Source organism: Bos indicus, chromosome 18, assembly GCF_029378745.1.
Source record: "Bos indicus isolate NIAB-ARS_2022 breed Sahiwal x Tharparkar chromosome 18, NIAB-ARS_B.indTharparkar_mat_pri_1.0, whole genome shotgun sequence".
In the NCBI taxonomy this organism is placed as follows: Eukaryota; Metazoa; Chordata; class Mammalia; order Artiodactyla; family Bovidae; genus Bos; species Bos indicus.
The window spans coordinates 17,138,344-17,158,287 of NC_091777.1; the positions used below are offsets into that span (position 1 = coordinate 17,138,344).

A 19,944-nucleotide genomic window follows, 5' to 3' on the forward strand; every position below is an offset into this window, starting at 1 on the left:
TGCACCAGAAGAGATCCTGCTTTCTCAAATGTTCCCCCCACCTTCCCTCCAGATCCCTGATTTTGGTGCAATTCTTCCCCTGTGAGCATACTTCTCCTAGTTTATTTACTTTTCTCTCTCTCTTTTTCTTGCCTCTGTGTTTTTTCCTCCAACCACTTGCCCTTCAGACACTTGTTCAATATCTGTTTGTTTATTTCAGTTCGGAGCCATTCCCCCTCTAGCTCAGGTTTACCTTTGAATGCACAACCCCCTTGTAATTCAAGACCCCCCGCAACTTCAATCCAATTCTCCCTCTGAGGCTTTCAACTCAGTTATGCCTGGCCTGGGTGAGCATCAGGGTAATAAGAAGAGCAAACACTTCTGCAGAATTTGCTGCATTCCAGGCGCTGGCCCATGTGCTTTGTGTAAAAGAACTTCTGTCTTCACAGCCATAGAGAGTGTCATCACCCCATTTACAGATGATAAAGCTGAAGCAAGAGAGGCTCCATGAACTGCTGTAAGTCACAGCAAAGAGTGGAGCGGGGATTCAAACAAGGGGGACTCTGATCTAGACACCATACTGCTTCTTCCAACACCAACACCTCCTCCCACCCAGAGAACTTCCACAAACTCTGCTCCTGTCATATATATGTATACATATGAACAAAGGGCTCCTTTGGCTTCAGTTTTGTTTTCCAAATGTAAAACTGTGTTCCAACATTAACTACTATCCCTATCCTGTAGACTAAACAAGAATTGCTACTAAGCTCTCCTCTTCTCCCTGTTAGCCCAAGTACTGGTTTTAGAAGTTGGGATGGAATTCTGGTGTCACCTGGCTCACCATGATAAGGTGTTCTGGTGCCAGGGCTGGGCAAAGGTGGGGAGGAGCTACCCATCTGGCACTTGGCAGAGTTTGGTTCAGAAGAGGCCAGTTCTAGAGAGGCACTTACCACAGGGGCAGTGAGCTTGCGTCTCAGGAGGATGTGGCAGGTGAATGTCAGCACAATGGCAATGGTCGATGCAATGGGGGCCAATGCTGAGTTTCCACTCTGGACAAATCCAGCTTTTTCCAGTAACTTCCTTTCCTTCTTCCTTATACCTAGTAAATAGAAATGGTCCATAGTGGTCTTAACTTGCATGTCAAGCACCAGCATTAAGAAACATATTACTCAATGGAATATTGAAAGTGTTAATCACTCAGTAGTGTCCAACTTTTGGCAGTCCCATAGACTGTTGCCTGCCAGGCTCCTCTGTCCATTGAATTCTCCAGGCAAGCATACTGGAGAGGGTAACCACTCCCTTCTCTGAGGGATCTCCCTAACCCAGGGATCAAACCCGGTCTACTGCATTGCAGGCAGATTCTTTATCATCTGAGCCACCAGGGAAATCCAATGGAATATTACTCAGTCATAAAAAAGAATGAAACATTGCCATTTCCAACAACATGGATGATTATCATAATATAAAATTTTAAGTAAAGTCAGAAAAGACAAATATATGACATCACTTATATGTGGAATCTTAAAAAATAATACAAATGAATTTATTTATGAAGTAGAAACAGACTTACAGACATATAAAACAAAGTTACGGTTACCAAAGAGGAAGAGGTAGGGAGATGGATAAATTGTGAGTTTGGTCTTAACAGATACTTGGGCTTCCCAGGTGGCTCACTGGCAAAGGATCCACCCAGTTCCTTTAGGTGATGGTTGGATCCCTGAGTTGGGAAGATCCCCTGGAGAAAGGCACAGGAACCCACTTCAGTATTCTTATCTGGGAAATCAGACACGACTTGGTCAGACATGACTCGGTCGGACACGACTTAGCAACTAAACACAAGAGTTGGACATGACTTAGCCACTAAACTACCATAAACCATACTGGAAAAGAAGCTGAAAAATATCAGATTCTTTTCCATGTCATCCACACATGAATATATACATATACATGTGTGCTGAGTCACTTCAGTCATGTCCGACTCTTTGTCACCCTGTGGACCGTAGTAGCCCACTTAGGCTCCTCTTTCCATGGAATTCTCCAAGCGTGAATACTGGAGTGGATTGCCATGCCCTCCTCCAGGGGATCTTCCCAACTCAGGGATCGAACCCACATCTCTTGTGTCCTGCATTGGCAGGTAGGTTCTTTACCACTGAGCCCCCTGGGAAACCTATATGTATATATATACATAACTGAATCACTTTGCTGTATACCCCAAACTAACACACCACTGTAAATCAAATCAACTGTGTGTGAGCATGCTGAGTCACTTCAGTCATGCCCGACTCTTTGCAACCCTAGGGACTGTAGCCCACCAGGCTTCTCTGTCCATGAGATTCCCCAGGCAAGAATACTGGAATGGGTTGCCGTGCCCTTCTCCCAACCCAGTGATTCAACTTGCATCTCTTACAGCTCTTGTCTTGGCAGGCATGTTCTTTACCACTAGCGCCACCTGCTTCAATTTAAAAAAAAAAAAAAAGGCATAACTTCTGCTGGATCCTCCTGCAAATTAGTGTTAAGGGCTCCTGCTGAGAACTTTAAATGAGAGGAAACACAGACAGCCCTGAGTACAATGCCGGCATGCACTGGGGCTCAGTGCTTGTCAGCTGCCATTGCTGGATGGCTTCCAAGGTCCTTTCCGATCTGATTCCCTGTGTGTTAGGAATCGTACGCTCAGATGCCTACAGGTAAGCAATGTAAATGAAGGGAGTGGGCAGAGAGCAAGACCAGAGCGAGGGTGTCCCAGGCTCGCTAGACTGTTCTGAAGTCTGAGATCTGGAATTTTGTGAGACATGGCCCTACATTTAAATCTTGGGAACTAATAGAAAAAGTTAAAGTACTGTAGGAGCCAAACAAAACACATATGCCAGCCTGAAGACTGCCAGATTGAGGCCCCTGCCCTGTGTCTCAGGAACAGCTACAAAACCCAAAGAACGTGTCTGCCTTCCGTAGTCCAGATGATACCAAGACTCTGTACTGCTTTCGGATAGAATTCAAGCGCTCCTCCCCTGGTGTTTAAAGTCCTCAACAGCAACACTAGCCTCCTCCACAAAAACCCTTCCACGTTAGCAGCATGCTGCCACAGCCCTGCTCGGGCAGTGTGGCCTATGGACCATGTGCTGGGCTGAGCCCTGCACAGGCAGGCTTTCATTAACCCGCTCTCCCCACCACGTGACACAGGGGAAGCCATCACTATGCCCCCCTGACAGTAGAGGAAAGTCTTCCTGGGCTAAGTGACTTGCTCTTTAAGAGGTCAGGGCAGAATTAGAATCCAGTTCTCCTGGGATTCAACACTTACTGTCCACACACCCTTCCCCTCGAGAACAGCAGCCACCTCCTCTCCAAGCACAGCCTCTAGGCCTTTGCTCCTGCCCAGTGGGGCTTCCCCAGCTCCTGCGGTGTCCACATCCGTCCTGTCCTTCAGGGCCTCTGCCAGGAGGCTTTTCCTCATCTCTCATGCCCATGGATCTCCTCTCAGTTTCTTTTGTGGCCTTTTACTCATTTCATTCTATAATTAATTCATGTTTGCCTATTATTTTTAATAAATTTTAATCTGATGTCTACTATATGCCAGGGGCTGTGCCTGGTTCCAGGGAATACAGGGGTAAAGAGGGTCTAAGCTTTTCCAGGAGGAGCAATAGACAAGAAACAAACAAGTAAATAAGATCATTACAAACTGTGTTGCTGCTGCTGCTGCTGCTAAGTCACTTCAGTCATGTCTGACTCTGTGTGACCCCATAGACGGCAGCCCACCAGGCTTCCCCGTCCCTGGGATTCTCCAGGCAAGAACACTGGAGTGGGTTTCCATTTCCTTCTCCAGTGCATGAAAGTGAAAAGTGAAAGTGAAGTCACTCAGTCGTGTCTGACCCTCAGCAACCCCATGGATTGCAGCCTACCAGGCTCCTCCGTCCATGGGATTTTCCAGGCAGGAGTACTGGAGTGGGGTGCCATTGCCTTCTCCGACAAACTGTGTTGGGTGATATGAAAGAAATGAACAGGGTGACAAGACCAAGAGTTAAAGACGGAGTGGACCTGCTTGGGACTGTGGTGAGGAAGGCCTCGTGCGTCACTGTCATTACTTTAGGAGACCCACAGTTAAGATAAAGTCAGCACGAACATCTAGCAGAAGACATTCGAGGCAGAGGGAACAGCAACTGCAGAGCTCCGGAGCCATGAATGGATGTGGATGCTGTTTTAAAAACAGAAGATTCGAGTGGCTCGTGCAGAGTTATCAAGGCCTGGGATAAGATGTGATGAGGTCAGGAGGTCAGCAGGGGTCAGATGGTGCTGGATCCAACAGGCAGTTGGAAGGAATCTGGACTTCATTCAGAAGTCCTAAATTTGAAAACATTTAAGTGTGAAAAGAAGTCACTAAAGATTTTTCAGCAGGGGAGAGACAGGATCTGACTGACATTTTTAAAAGGTCATTCTGGCTGTTGAGTGCATCGTGGATTTTACGGGGCAGGCAGAAAGCAGAGGTTGCATCTAGAAGTTCTTTCCATAAATGGGAAGGGAGAGGATATTGGCTTGGACTGCGGTGGCTGTGGAATGAAGAGAAGTAGACAGATTCTGGATATATTCTAGAAGTAGAGCCAACAACCTGATAGCTATTTTTGAACTTAGCTCATCCTTCCTCCATTTTAAAAACAGAGATCCTTTCTAATTATTTTGTGTGACTCCCATGGCCTTGTACATAGTAGAAACTTGGTACATATTTATTGAATTAAATTGAGTTACACTGAATTACATAAAATGGAATCAAATATAATCACATCAAATAAACTGTATTAAAGTGAGTTCAATGTGCACGGAAGTATTTCTGGCTCTTGAAAGATGGTACATAAGGCTGCCAGTGTCCCAACCTGGGACACTTCCTTCGGCAAGCTCAAAAGCAGATTTTCTAAAGCCACTTTCAAAACTGTGGATACACAACTTTGGGTCCAATTACAGGCTGGTCTACAAGTGTAATTGTAGATCCAGAGAGTCGGCTGTAACAGTGGTTCGGATCATTAACCGGTCAACCACCTGAGTCTATGTCAGCAATTATGTAAATGTTCCTGCAATTAGATTTGCATTTTTATTTGATTGAGAGTTTTAAATATCATCTTTAAAACAAAACAGCTATATATGCATTCTCCTATCTGCCTAAAGCATGTCAAGTCAGTGGGACATCCAATCCTGATGAGGCTGCTGCCAGCAAGGAGGGGACACGTGTATAAGTGTGAGTGCGTACATGTGCCCATATGGATAGCTTCCAAGTCAACGAAGTAGCCTGAGCCAGCTCTTCTACTCATAACGCTTTAGTGGATTATTTTTGTGAAGGGTAGCTGGCCAGTATAAGCACTCACCAGCCTCAGTATGGCTAAACCATATGCCACTCACCTACTAAGCTTTGGTTTCCCTAGAAGAGATGCCTGGGTCTATTCCAAAATCTCTATACTCTTTTGAAAAGCCTGCAGACCAGCTTGGAGGTCCCCTCAGTCCATTTCCAGAATTCCCAAACCCAGAATCTTAAGAATCCATTGGAAAAGCACACTCTACGGGTTAAGCGGTTCTTTCAGCAGTTGCTCATCCTACCTCGGATGGTGTTGGTAAAAGATTTCTCCCAGGCATACATTTTAATCAGCTTGATGCAGGTCAGAAACTCATTCATTGTCTGAACTCGCTTGTCTGTCACTGAAATTGCTGATCGTCGGAAAGCTGAATTGAGCTTAGCCAGAAACATCTGAAATCAAGGTACAGTGTTCAGAGAGAATTGTTGAGTTGCTGTTGGCCTAAAAATCCAGGGATCGGAGTGTAAGTGCCAGGAAAAGTTCTAAGGGAGAGATTCTCAGCTGAATCCTTCCACTGAGTTGTGGTCAATGTTCTCTGGGGACACAACCTGAGTCTGGCCAGGTGATACAAATGCAGGAATCACCAGGATACGAGGGAAGCACTGGGGATTTTGACAAATTGAAGAAGCATGCCCCCTTCCTCAGGGCATTCAAATTCAAGTTCTTTAAATTCAAGTTCTTTAAAAACTATGCTGTCCATGAGCCCAAAGTAAGGGCTCAGGTTTCAGGGCCAGGCCCTGGAAGCAAAGCCTTCTACCCACTTAAGTGAGAGTGTGCGTGAAATACAACTGCAAAGACTTGCTATTACCTGGATGGGGATGAATAGCAAATACACGGATATCCCGATGAGAGCTGTGGGCCCCAGAATGAAAAAGGCGTACACTGCACAGACAGCCATTAGGATAGGGATGGTGGCTGGCAAGGGACAAAACAAGGCAGCTTCAAACAAGGAATAACTATCACTCGATAGTATATTGAGCACCTGGAAAGAAAGCACACAGGTTCAGGCTTTGGAAGGGCCACCCGAGCATTTCCCCAACTGACGACTTTTGGAAGGGCTGGGGCATCTGCGGAAGGAAAGGGAAAACTGCCTTAAAGGGGCTGGAGGTCATCAGAGAACCAACACAGTGAGTCTTGTGAGTTTCATTCTATGACTCTGGAGAAGCCAGTCTTTTAGGACTGAGAATCCCAGTGAAGAAAGGCGTAAATACCACCTGGGAGTACATCGGCAAAGCCCACTGTCTACCTGACAGCTCTCTCTCCTTCCTTGTTAGCACAACCCTGCTGAATCAGGGCATCCGTGGGCCCAGGAAAAAGACCACATTTCCAAGCCTGTTTTGTGGAAGTGTTGTGACCATACAGCTATGCTCAGGGCAATGAGACACAAGCCAAGGTATCCAGTGGAGCTTTGGGGGTGCATTCTGACAGGGAGCCAACTCAACCTGGAAGACATATCCCTTTCTCTTCTCTGCTTCCTCCTACCAGTTCTCTGAAACATGACCAGGATGTCTGGACCTGCAGTTTCCATCCTGAACAATTATGGAAACCATGTACTAAGGTAGTGATAAAGAAAGATAGAAGAGCCTGGAAGCCCCCATTCCAGCCCTCCATCACCCTCTTTCAGACTCAGGTAGACTGAAATAAATTCATCCCATTTAACCCACTGTTATTTGGGGGTTTTGGTTTTACACAAGTGAATCTAATCATAATTGATACCGGATGCTTTAAACAAAGTGAAAGAGCAACTGAAAGAAACAGTCTCTTCCCTTACCTCCCTTACCTGGGGTTCCCTTGGCCAGGGAAATATTCTCAAGTAAAAGGTGAAGATTTTATTGCTAAGGATTAAGGGCTTAAGGAAATGTCAACTCTAAAGTCCAACAGGCATGGTCTTTGTTGTGACTTGACATCCAAAATATTACACGGTTGGAATCATCAGATCCGTTAGTCAGTCGATTTTATTAAATGCCATAGCATGCTCTGTATTGCTTCGATGTCCTCCCTGACAATCAGAGGGATTGAATGAGGTCACCCCTAAGCCCTGTTCCAACTGGAACAGGGAAGCCTTTCCAAATTCTCTAGCTCGAATGGAGTCCTCCTTTCTCTGAATTCTTCTGGTGTTTTGAGTGTCCACCACTTCACTTAGCAGGAAGAAGGGAAATGATGGACAGGACACAGACAACCAAAAGAGGGGGCAGATATTCCATCCAGGAAGCACAGCTCACACATATTCAGAAAACTCAGAATGCAGTTTCCTAAAGTTAGACTCCTTCTGGACCAGCTTACCTCACCAACAGAGATGTGTGTCAGCATCTTGAAGGACACCAGGTTTTCGAAAACCAAGGTGGAGACGGCCACCTTCAACCGGATTGCCGTGCGGTAATTTATGGCCCAGGCGAGGGCCCAAAAGAGGACTTTGGTAAACTCCGTGGTGAAAAGGGCTGCGCACAGGCCAACGCCAATCCAGACCTTCCTGGAGACGCTTTCGGTCTGCTGCAGGATTTGGTGAATGATAACTGTCTGTAAAACAGTGCGGTGGGGAGAGGAGAGTGCCGCTGGGGTTCGAGGGAGGTACAGAAGGCTTCAGATAATGTCAGCAAGCAGACTTTATGAGGCAAACCTTTTAATTAACTTCAGTGGTAGCTGCCGTGCTTGACAAGGATTAGCTTTATGAAAATTCTCCCCCAAGGAGTGCAACAATGTACTAAACCCACCAGCTCGTAGAGAAAGTAACTAATAACATTCTTTGCCAGTCTGGGGACCTGGGAGACAAGGCCAGAGAAGGGCCACTGCACTCACCGGCCCTATGGCTGCCATGATAATGCACAGAATGTTGACCACGATATCCATCAAAACACGCGTCCTCTGGAATTTCCAGACCACTCGGCCCAGAGAGGCTTTCTCGGGACCCATCCTTTCTACCTCTTCATCCCAAAGGATTCGAAATCTGTGACAAAAGAACAGGAAGAAGGAAAGGGACTTATACTCCCACTTGCTGTTGAAAGCTATGCTGATGGATAAAACATTGCAAGAATCCACAACCCACATCCCTGGCAGTGGCAGCTTCAGAACAGCATTAGTTCTCTCTTCTTTTACAGCAGGGGTCCCCAACCCCTGGGCCATGAACTGATAACAGTCTGTGGCCCGCTAGGAACTGGGCTGCAGAGCAGGAGGTGAGCAGCAGGTTTCATCTGTATTTACAACTGTTCCCCATCACTCATGTTACTGCCTGAACTTTGCCTCCTGTCACATCAGTGATAGCAGTGGATTCTCATAGGAGCATGAACCCTACTGCGAACTGGGCATGCAAGGGATCTAGGCTACACGCTCCTTATGAGAACCTAATGCCTGATGATCTGAGGTGGAGCTGAGGTGGCGATGCTAGCGCTGGGGAGTGCCTACAAACACAGATTATCATTAGCAGAGAGATTTGACTGCAGAGACCACAATAAATCAATTGCTTCCAGACTCATATCAAAACCCTATCAGTGAGTGGCAAGGGACAATTAAGCTGCATCTGGTGGGCTCCTGGGGTCGCAAAGAGTTGGACACAACTGAGAGACTGAACTGAACTGAACTGGTGGGCTCCTACTGATTCTGCATTAAGGTGAGTTCTATAAGTATCTAATTATATACCACAATGTAATAATAATACAAATAAAGTTCACAATAAATGTGACATGCTTATTATATGTAATATGAAACCAATCCCTCACCCCTGATCCGTGGAAAAACTGTCTTCCACAAAACTGGTCCTTGATGCCAAAATAACTGGGGACCATTGTTTTACAGGGTGGATGGGACATGGGAGTGGCAGGGGCCAGAGCCCTGACACAGAACAAGCTGGGATCTGGCATTTGGGCTCTTTCCAGGCCCTAATTTCCTCCTCCTGCCTGTCCCTGGCACAATACCAGTTGTGACAGAAACACGGAGGTGACAGAGAAATCAAGAAGAAAATATCCAGGGCAAGAAGGAGTTTGTCCATGTCAAAAATCAGAACGGAGGCCAGTGTGCCAGGCATGTAGGGGCACAGGGAGGCAAAGCAGGGCCAGATCTCATGGGACCTCATAGTCCTCAGGAAGGAGATTAGATTTCATTCCAAGTGCAAAGGAAGGCATTGCAGGTTTTTAAGCTGATGTGACAAGATCACTTTACATATCTAAAAGAACATCTGGCTGCTGTGAGAATAGTGGGTTATGAGGGTCGGGAGCAGGGAGACCACCGTGGAAGACCATGGGCATCCAGGTGGGAGGTGGCTGAGAATTTACAGAAAGGTAGACAGTGGAGACATTAGGACTTACAGATGAATTAGATACGGGAGAAAAGGAGAACTGTGGGAATGGAGTTAACAGAGATGGATATCATCAGGTAGGGCTGAGGATCAAGAACTTGGCTTTTGATGTAGGATACTTGTGAATCACCCAAGTCCTGTTGGATGGTGGGTGTATGAACTCAGAGTCTGAAAGAGAGGCATCGACTGAAGATCACATGTTATTAAGGTTGTTAAGCATGTGTTTGGAAAAGGATCTGAGCTGATGTTGGGTAGATGGAAGGCAATGTTAAAAACAGAGAGAGAGGTAGAAGGAAAACCTGGTACTCCACAGACACTGGTCCAGCCCATTTCTCTCTGTGTCCCTGGACTGTAGGAAACCACCACTGACTGAGATTCCTTCAGGACATGGATAAGGGGACGCGAAGGCACAATTGCAGGAGCACGATTGGAACTCACAGCCCTTCAAGCATATAGACCAAAAAGAAGGAGAATTCCAGAAGAAACAAATGCAGAGAGACGACTTTGAGAGCTTCCCCACTGCTTAAAACAATGCAGCCATTAGAAACATGAAGGAGCTGGGCTACACAGCAGGAGGTTTTTGTGCTGTGGAAAAATATAAACTCTTAACTGAAAATAGCGAAATGGCTAACCATGAAATACTATGCTTCATTTTTCCTTCAAAGGAAAAAAGATGACCTGTGAGTAGGAAAGAAGAAGAGGTATTGATCTGCAGAAGATGGTAGCACCGGGTATGTTTAATCAGAGTAGAAAACATTCCAGACGGATGCAAACCAGCATTTAACAGTGTTGACCTCTGGGGAGTGGGGTGGGCGTATGGTGGGGGTACTTCCACTGCTTAAACTTCTGTTGCTTTAACATTTCTGTAATGAATCTGAATTAGGTTGAACCACTGAAATGTATGTTTTGGCAAGTCAAAATTATCAAATATTTCATTCGGTTCAACCGAAACATATTTTGTAATATGAAAGTCCACAATGTTCTGTAATAACCTAAATGGGAAAAGAATTTGGAAAACAATGATACATGTGTGTGTATATCTGAATCACTTTGCTGTAACACCTGGAACTAATACAACATTGTTAACCAAGTGTGCTGCTGCTGCTAAGTCACTTCAGTCATGTCTGACTCTGTGCAACCCCACAGACGGCAGCCCACCAGGCTCGCCCGTCCCTGGGATTCTCCAGGCAAGAACACTGGAGTGGGTTGTCATTTCCTTCTCCAATGCATGAAAGTGAAAGGTGAAAGTGAAGTCGCTCAGTCGTGTCGGACCCTCAGCGACCCCATGGACTGCAGCCTACCAGGCTCCTCCGTCCATGGGATTTTCCAGGGAAGAGTACTGCAGTGGGGTGCCATTACCTTCTCTGTAACCAAGTATACTCCAATATAAAATAAAAAACTTTCTAACACCATACACAAAAATAAACTCAAAATGGATTAAAGATCTAAACGTAAGACCAGAAACTATAAAACTTTTAGAGAACATAGGCAAAACACTCTCCGACATACATCACAGCAGGATCCTCTATGACCCACCTCCTAGAATATTGGAAACAAAAGCAAAAGTAAACAAGTGGGACCTAATTAAACTTAAAAGCTTCTGCAAAACAAAAGAAACTATAAGCAAGGTGAAAAGACAACCTTCAGAATGGGAGAAAATAATAGCAAATGAAGCAACTGACAAACAACTAATCTCAAAAATATACAAGCAACTCCTGCAGCTCAATTCCAGAAAAATAAACGACCCAATCAATAAATGGGCCAAAGAACTAAATAGACATTTCTCCAAAGAAGACATACAGATGGCTAACAAACCCATGAAAAGATGCTCGACATCACTCATTATCAGAGAAATGCAAATCAAAACCACAATGAGGTACCATCTCACGCCAGTCAGAATGGCTGTGATCCAAAAGTCTACAAGCAATAAATGCTGGAGAGGGTGTGGAGAAAAGGGAATCCTCTTACACTGTTGGTGGGAATGGAAACTAGTACAGCCACTATGGAGAACAGTGTGGAGATTCCTTAAAAAACTGGAAATAAAACTGCCATACGACCCAGCAATCCCACTGCTGGGCATACATACCGAGGAAACCAGAATTGAAAGAGACACGTGTACCCCAATGTTCATCGCAGCACTGTTTGTAATAGCCAGGACATGGAAGCAAACTAGATATCCATCAACAGACGAATGGATAAGAAAGCTGTGGTACATATACACAATGGAGTATTACTCAGCCATTAAAAAGAATACATCTGAATCAGTTCTAATGAGGTGGACGAAACTGGAGCCAATTATACAGAGTGAAGTAAGCCAGAAAGAAAAACACCAATACAGTATACTAACGCATATATATGGAATTTAAAAAGATGGTAATGATAACCCTGTATGCGAGACAGCAAAAGAGACACAGATGTATAGAACAGTCTTTTGGATTCTGTGGGAGAGGCGGGGGGGATGATTTGGGAGAATGGCATTGAAACATGTATAATATCATATAAGAAACAAATCGCCAGTCCAGATTTGATACAGGATACAGGATGCTTGGGGCTGGTGCACTGGGATGACCCAGAGGGATGGTATGGGGAGGGAGGTGGGAGGGGGGTTCAGGATTGGGAACACGTGTACACCCGTGGCGGATTCATGTTGATGTATGGCAAAACCAGTACAATATTGTAAAGTAATTAGCCTCTAATTAAAATACATAAATTTTTAAAAAATAAATAAAATAAAAAAACTTTTAAGTCCAATGACAACTTTTAAAGTGAAATAAAACACCATGCCTGGCATAGCAGACAGCAGCCCAGGTGGAGTCCAGCCAGCACAGAGCAAAGTGAGATTCCAGCCACTCCTGTCCTGATGCGGTGATCCTACCAACCAGCTGACAGCTGTGCCCGAGTGGTCCTGAATCCTCAAGCTCTCAAGAAGCTCTTTCTCCCCACCAACTCTCCCCAGTATTCACCTCCCCAGCAACTAGGCCAGGAACCAATGAGAAGTATGATTTTGCCAGTCAAAACTGTGAAATATTAGCCCAGTCAGCCCAGCCCACATCTCAGAGAGGAGCCGGGGAGAGTGGCCACCGAGACCGGTGGGTGTAGATTTCCCAGTGGGGAAATGGGAGCATGTAAAAAGGCCCGCAGGTCCCTTCCCAAGGTGGGCTCCTCTCTAGATGAAACAGACCAAACAGACCCTCATACCTTTTGGCATTGGTGTCGGATGAGTCGTACAGCGACAGCGGGGGCAGGGTGTCCACAGTCAGCGTGTGCTGGTAGCCTCGCACCATCACGGGTGTGAGCCAGGAGAATGTAGCAAACGAGAGGAGCCCTGCGTCATCCACAGGGTTGGGCGCCAACCTGAAAGGGCAAAACGCTCGGTGTCCCAGGGTGTTGGGGTCCTTGCCTTGAGTCCCTGGCTAGAATTCTTAACTACAGGGATAACCATAGCCTCTCTCAGTGGTGACTCACATCACAGCCCTGTGAGCAGTGGTGTGCTGGGCCAGCTCCTTCTAGCTTGTAAGAGCTGATTGTTCAATTTTTAGGAATTCTGCAAGTCAGTTCTTAAACATAGCCAGTATTAAAAATTAAATTACATAAATGTAAGTAAATTATCTTAGAGACAAATGCAATCAATATGCAAAACTCATAGCTTCCTAGATTATTTTACTGGATTTTACTCATATCTGTTCTTTCAATTATGTAAGTCTATGACCTCTGTGGTGGAAATAGCGCAGATAATAGGACTCTATTACCATGCACCCCTTCTCAACTTTGCTATCAGTGACAACATGTTGAAATCAGCCATGGTGGGAGAATTTACACCATAAAAAACGAGAAGTGCTACAAACAAGGGAATTCTTTTAGTGAGCCAGTTGTTAAACATTTAGCAATGACCACCCCATGGGAAAGAAGGTACCTGCTTCATTTGGCATGAAGAAATGGAGACCAGGTAGCTGATCATCAGAGGAGTTGGGCGCCTGGCTTTTGCTCTTGGGAGGACGGGGAGGGTCAGAGCAGGGTGTGGGGGTGAGCCTGCCCAAGGAGGCAAGAGCTAAAGTCAAACTCATGGTTTATCGTGTGGATGGAATGGATTAATGTATGTAAGCTACTACACAATACTGGGCTACCCTGGTGGCGCTAGTGGCAAAGAACATGCCTGCCAGTGCAGGAGATGTCGAGAAGATCCCTGGAGGAGGAAATGGCAATCCACTCCAGCATTCTTGCCTGGGAAATCCCATGGACAGAGGAGCCTACAGAGCCTACAGAGGTGGGCTATGGTCCATGAGTCGCAAGAGCTGGACACAACTTAGCTACTAAACAACTATGATATAAATATTAGCTAGCAGAAAAAGGAGGACAGGGGAGGTAGAGGAAGTGGAAAAGAAAAGCAATAAGGGAGGAGGAAGAGATGTGTTTCTGCCCTTGAGGAATTAACCATATAAGATGGAATAAGAGTCTACTTGCTGAATGTTCGCTATATTCCAGGCCCTGGAAGAGCTTTGTACTTGTAGCAGATGCTGTCAAGATGCTCTGAGTCACAGACTTTGTGTAGACTTTGTCACATTTACCTCCAATCTCAGCCGTGGAGGACAACGCTGTGCAGCTTGGGGTCTGCTGACAGTGTCCCATCTCACAGGTGTGTTGTGCCTCTTTTCACTACCTTCGGGGTCTTCTCAGAGCATAAGTGTAGCCCAGAATTGCAGGGGGCTAATGATGGCTCAGACGGTAAAGCGTCTGCCTACAATGCGGGAGACCCAGGTTCAATCCCTGGGTCGGGAAGATCCTCTGGAGAAGGAAATGGCAACCCACTCCAGTACTCTTGCCTGGAAAACCCCATGGATGGAGGAGCGTGATAGGCTACAGTCCATGGGTTGCAGAGTCAGTCACGACTTCACTTTCACTTTCCATGCCCCCAAAAAGAAAACCTAACTAATGGAATATAAGAGCCCACAGACAAATGCCCCCACCTCCCATCCTATGGGTAGAAAATTGTATACTTCTGGAGAGGGCCTAGTAGAATCCAGTCCCCATGTCTACAAGCAGTGACACTGACAACACACACGTTCTCCTTCCCTGCCTCACTCTCCCTAAATCTTTCCTCTTGCTCCTTGATGTCACCTCCCAAATGAGCTACCTGCATCCAAGTTTTTGACTCATGCTCTGCTTTTGGGAGAACCCAAGCTAAAATAATACTAATAAGGTATTAATGCTATGTGCCTGGTACATAGTAAACATTTCCTAAAGGGTAACTTTAATGCATTATATCATATAATCCTAACAACAGCCCAAGTATTTGGGTGACATTATGATCCCATTTCATAGACAAGAACATCAAGGCAAAAAGAGGTTATAGTACTTACCCAAGTCTTATAGCTAGTGAGTGGTGAAGCAGGAAATCAAGACCAACACTTGCTGACTCCCATCTTTCTCTTAAGCACTATATCACACTGCCTTTCCACAAAATTGTGAACAGAGCCAAAACAGTGGGTACTTAGAGCTCTCCTGCCTGGAACTAAAGATGGTAGCCCATGCCATGACCCTTCAATCTTCACCTCTCACCTTAGAGGGCTCACAGGTTTATCTTTGGTCTACGTATTCTGGAAGGACAGCAGGGCTATATCATCTCACCATGGAGATGTTACTTGGCTTTCTGCTGCTCAGAGGACAGGTTATAGGGCACTTCTCATGTAGAAAAGGTGTGTGTGTTTGCATGCATGTGCGTTCAGCTGCCCAGTCATGTCCGACTCTTTGTGACCCCATAGACTTTAGCCCCCTGGGCTCCTCTGTCCATGGGATTCAAACTCTCATCTCCTGTGCTCCTGCATTGGCAGGCAGATTCTTTACCACTGAGAAAAAGCAGCTTTTTAAAATATTATAGTTAATGTAATGTTAAGAATACACATATAGTAATATAATATCACACTATAGTTAAGCATGTGAGCTTGGAAATCAGACTTCCCGAGTTCCTATTCTGCAGTTCAACCCAATTCTCTCTCTCCATCTGTGTTCCAGACCCTTGCAGCTTCTTCCTTCAAGACGTCAGATCTGTTTCTCCACACCTTGAATCTGGGCTTACATGTGACTTGATTTGGCCAAGAGAAGGCAGTGAAAGAAATGGTGAACCTAATGCAGGCTAGCCTGCTGGAAGTTCATAGTCCATGGGGCCCGCCTTCCCCCAGCCCATCACCCCCAGAAGCACAGCCATCTTGCTGACCAGCAATGCATAAGAAAATCTGGTCATGCCTAAAACAATCACCGTTTATTTAGCTCAAGTTGCTGAACCACTTATAAAATTTCAAGCTAAAGAAATGGTAATTGTTTTAGGCTACTAAGCACAGAGGCAGTTTGTTACCAAGTAATATCTATGTGATTAACTTTGTGCACGTTATTTATTTATTTGTGCCTCACTTATTCACACATCAGATAAATATAATCACAACACCTCCAGGGTGGTTGTGAGGAGTGAATGAGAAGATATTTGTAAAGCACCCAAACAGGTCCTGGCACATGGCAAGCTCTCCTTAAACATTGGCTGTTGCCTCCTTTCCACCAAAGGAAAGGAGGATTCTTGAAGTGAATGGTCAATAAATTTTAAAAATGGATGGGTGGATGGAAGGCCAAAACTACAAGCATACAGAGCAGCAATGTGGGAAGCAGGGGCAGTGTTCACTGTCCTGATGGGCTGGAAATGATTCCTGGACGTTCTGCCCAGACCTCCCTTCAATCCTCCTCCTGACTTACCTTGCATAGGGTCTCACGGGGATCATGGTCTTCAGGCTGGGGTCATATCTCTCTGTGAATGATCTCCGCTGGCCTCGCCGGTCCAGGTCAGAGATAAGGTAGGGGCCATCACCCACCATCTTGATGGCAGTCTAGAGCCCTGGGCTCTTGGTCTAGCGACCTTCACTCTGCAGCAGAAAGATGAGGAGATGAGGACACTCTGAAATGGGGTTAGGCAGCCCCTACTCCACCCAGATCAGTGCCAATATGGTTTCACCAATTAACCTTTCACACCATGGGTGAGAGTGGTCAGACGCCCCATAATTCCCTCAACTCCCCTAAGAGCCTTCCTTATTAGCAGACATTCTGTCCCTCTTTTTTCCCATTTTGGGCTGACCAGGAGAAAAGCCTATTGCAGGTTTTCTACCAGGAGCCAGCCGATAACAAAGCCTAAGTACCAGCCCAGCAAAAGAACCCAAGAAGATGTGTCTGCTGCCTTAATGTGACCCAGATTGAAGTTTGTTACACATACAAACCCCCTTTTCTCCCTAATTCTTTCAGATACACACATTCCTATGCCTCCATACTTAAGGATCAGAGAACTTCAAAGAGACCACCTCTCAGGACCAGGCACATCTGATCAAGTCTGCATCCTTCCCCCCACTTCTGTGACAACTGTCCCAAAGAGAAATCAAAAATTTAGGTTGAGAGGACACTTTTGGGAGTGCCTGTCCAGTCCACAAACCAACCACACCATTCACCAATCACCTAATCCTAAGTAATAGAGAACAATTCCTGAAGGTTTTCTATGCCTAGTTCAAACTCTTTCCTGGTACATAGCTCTATTCTGGCCCTAAAGTTCCATGACATTCTGCTCCTCATATTCTATCAATAAACTCTCTTTTTTAACCTAAACTATCCCAAGTTAGTTTCTGTCACTAGCAACCAGAAGCCTCGCCATTATAAATACACAAATCCTATGAGTTCACTATGGAATTTTTCACGACTAGAAACATAAAATTAATCAATCCCTATTGAGGTTTTAACGGCTGATTAACCTATGGCATTTCAGAGTTGGAAGTAACTTCAAATACGATCTTCACAAGCTCCTCATTGTTCAGAAAAGAAAACAGAGGTCCAGAGAAGAGAAAGGATTTACTCAAGAGTATATGTAGTTGTGACATCAGATTCATGGCTAATATATACCTCATTTATGCTTCTCTGCCTCCTGTCCAACAAAAGCAATTTGTAGGTGAATCCACAGAACATCTGAGAAAACCTCAGAGTCCCTAGAAGGACTAACAGAAGGTGTTTCTCTCTCAAAGGCAGTTAGTAAAGACTAGAAGACATGACTAGTACTTTAAATGCAAATGAGAAATTTATCAAAGAGATGGAATCATTAAAAAGAACCAAAAAAAGCATGCTGGATCTGAAAAGTGCAACAAATAAAATGAAAATTGTAATAAAGAGTATCAACAGCAAGAAAAACATAAAAGTTGGAAGATAGGAACTTCGAAATTATCCAGACAGAGAACAACAAAGGAAAAAAAAATGAAGAAAGCCTACATTATCTATGGAACACAACCAAAGGAAACAATGTGCAAATTATTAGAGTTTCAGAAAAAGAGAGGAAGAAGGGGATAGAAATCTAATTTAAAGGAATAATGACTGAGAACTTCTCAAATTTGGGTAGAGATTTTCATATCCCATTTCATGAAGTTAATAGGTCACCAAAAAAACTGAACTTAATGAGATCCTCTCCAAGACACATTTTAATAAAACTGTCAAAAATCAAACTAAACCAGAATCTAAAAAGCAGCAAGAGAGAAGAAGCTCATTACTTACAAAGGAATCCCCGTAAAGGTATTGATAGATTTCTCAGCAGAAATCTCACAGGTCAGGAGAGAGTGGGCTGGTATATTCAAAAGAAAAAACTGCCAACCAAGAATGCTGTATCTGACAAAGATACTATTCAGAAATAATGGAGAGATAAATATTTTCCAGATAAAAGCGGAAGGCTTCATTACCTCTAAACCTACATGAAAGAAATGCTAAAATGAGTTATTCAGGCTGAAATTTAGATCTGTGATCTGAAAACATATGAAAATATACAGCATATTGGTAAAGTAAGTACATAATCAAATTCAGAATGCCCTACTACTATAATATGTAGTGTGTTAGCCATGATGGGTGAAGCTGTGTTCCCTCCCTGCTGTTTACCTGGGACCAAACTATGGTGGAGGTAATGAAGATAATGGCCACCTCCTTCAAAAGGTCCCCTTGCATGTATTGCTACACTCAGTGCCCCCAACCCCGCAGCAGGCCACCATGGACCCACGCCTCCGCTGGAGACTCCTGGACACCCACAGGCAAGTCTGGGTCAGTCTCTTGCGGGTTCACTGCTCCTTTCTCCTAGGTCCTGGTGCACAAGGTTCTGCTTCTGCCCTCCAAGAGTCTGTTTCCCAGTCCTGTGTAAGTTCTGGCAGCTCTATTGTAGGGTTAATGGTGACCTCCTCAAAGAAGGCTTATGCCATACCCAAGTCTGCTGCATCCAGAGACCCTGTCCCTGGGGCAGTCCACTGCTGACCTGTACCTCCACAGGAGACACTCAAACGCAGTTCTGCCTCAGTCTCTGAGAGGTACTTGGGTCCTGGTACACACAAGTTTGTTTGAGCCCCCTGAGCATCTCTGGTGGGAATGGGGTTTGATTCTAAATGTGAATTAACCCCTCCTACCATCTTGCTGGGGCTTCTTCTTTGCCCTTGGATGTGGGGTATCTCCTCACAGCCACTCCAGCGCCTACCCTCTTACTGGGGTTTCTCTGACCTTGGACATGGGGTATCTCTTCACGGCTGCTCCAGCAAAGCACAGAATCCCTTAGAAGAAATGGAATAACCATCATAGTCAACAAAAGAGTCTGAAATGCAGTACTTGGATGCAATCTCAAAAATGACAGAATAATCTCTGTTTGTTTCCAAGGCAAATCATTCAACATCATGGTAATCCAAGTCTATGCCCCGACCAGTAACGCTGAAGAAGTTGAAGCTGAATGGTTCTATGAAGACCTACAAGACCTTCTAGAACTAACACCCAAAAAAGATGTCGTTTTCATTATAGGGGACTGTAATGCAAAAGTAGGAAGTCAAGAAACACCTGGAGTAACAGGCAAATTTGATCTTTGAGTATAGAATGAAGTGGGGCAAAGGCTAATAGAGTTTTGCTAAGAGAACACACTGGTCATAGCAAACACCCTCTTCCAACAACACAAAAGAAGACTCTACACATGGACATCACCAGATGGTCAACACTGAAATCAGATTGATTATATTCTTTGCAGCCAAAGATGGAGAAGCTCTATACAGTCAGCAAAAACAAGACCAGGAGCTGACTCTGGCTCAGATCATGAACTCCTTATTGCCAAATTCAGACTTAAATTGAAGAAAGTAGGGAAAACCACTAGACCACTCAGGTATGACCTAAATCAAATCCCTTATGATTATACAGTAGAAGTGAGAAATAGATTTAAGGGACTAGCTCTGATAGATAGAGTGCCTGATGAACTATGGACAGAGGTTTGTGACATTGTACAGGAGAGAGAGATCAAGATCATCTCCAGGAAAAAGAAATGCA

General features: G+C 45.0%; 1 protein-coding gene across 2 annotated transcripts in view; it reads right to left on the bottom strand.

Annotated features, from left to right (window-relative positions):
• Positions 1 to 19,944, bottom strand: part of ABCC12 (ATP binding cassette subfamily C member 12) — a 95,314-nt gene that overhangs the window by 45,481 nt on the left and 29,889 nt on the right. For both annotated transcript variants that reach the window (XM_070770512.1, XM_070770513.1), the window contains exons 2-8: positions 16,336 to 16,502; positions 12,796 to 12,951; positions 8,106 to 8,253; positions 7,593 to 7,826; positions 6,118 to 6,291; positions 5,554 to 5,701; positions 930 to 1,078 (exon numbers count right to left, since the gene is read on the bottom strand). In XM_070770512.1, the coding sequence (XP_070626613.1) occupies positions 930 to 1,078; positions 5,554 to 5,701; positions 6,118 to 6,291; positions 7,593 to 7,826; positions 8,106 to 8,253; positions 12,796 to 12,951; positions 16,336 to 16,454 (1,128 nt within the window). In that variant the 5' untranslated portion in view covers positions 16,455 to 16,502. The remainder of the gene's footprint in view (positions 1 to 929; positions 1,079 to 5,553; positions 5,702 to 6,117; positions 6,292 to 7,592; positions 7,827 to 8,105; positions 8,254 to 12,795; positions 12,952 to 16,335; positions 16,503 to 19,944) is intronic.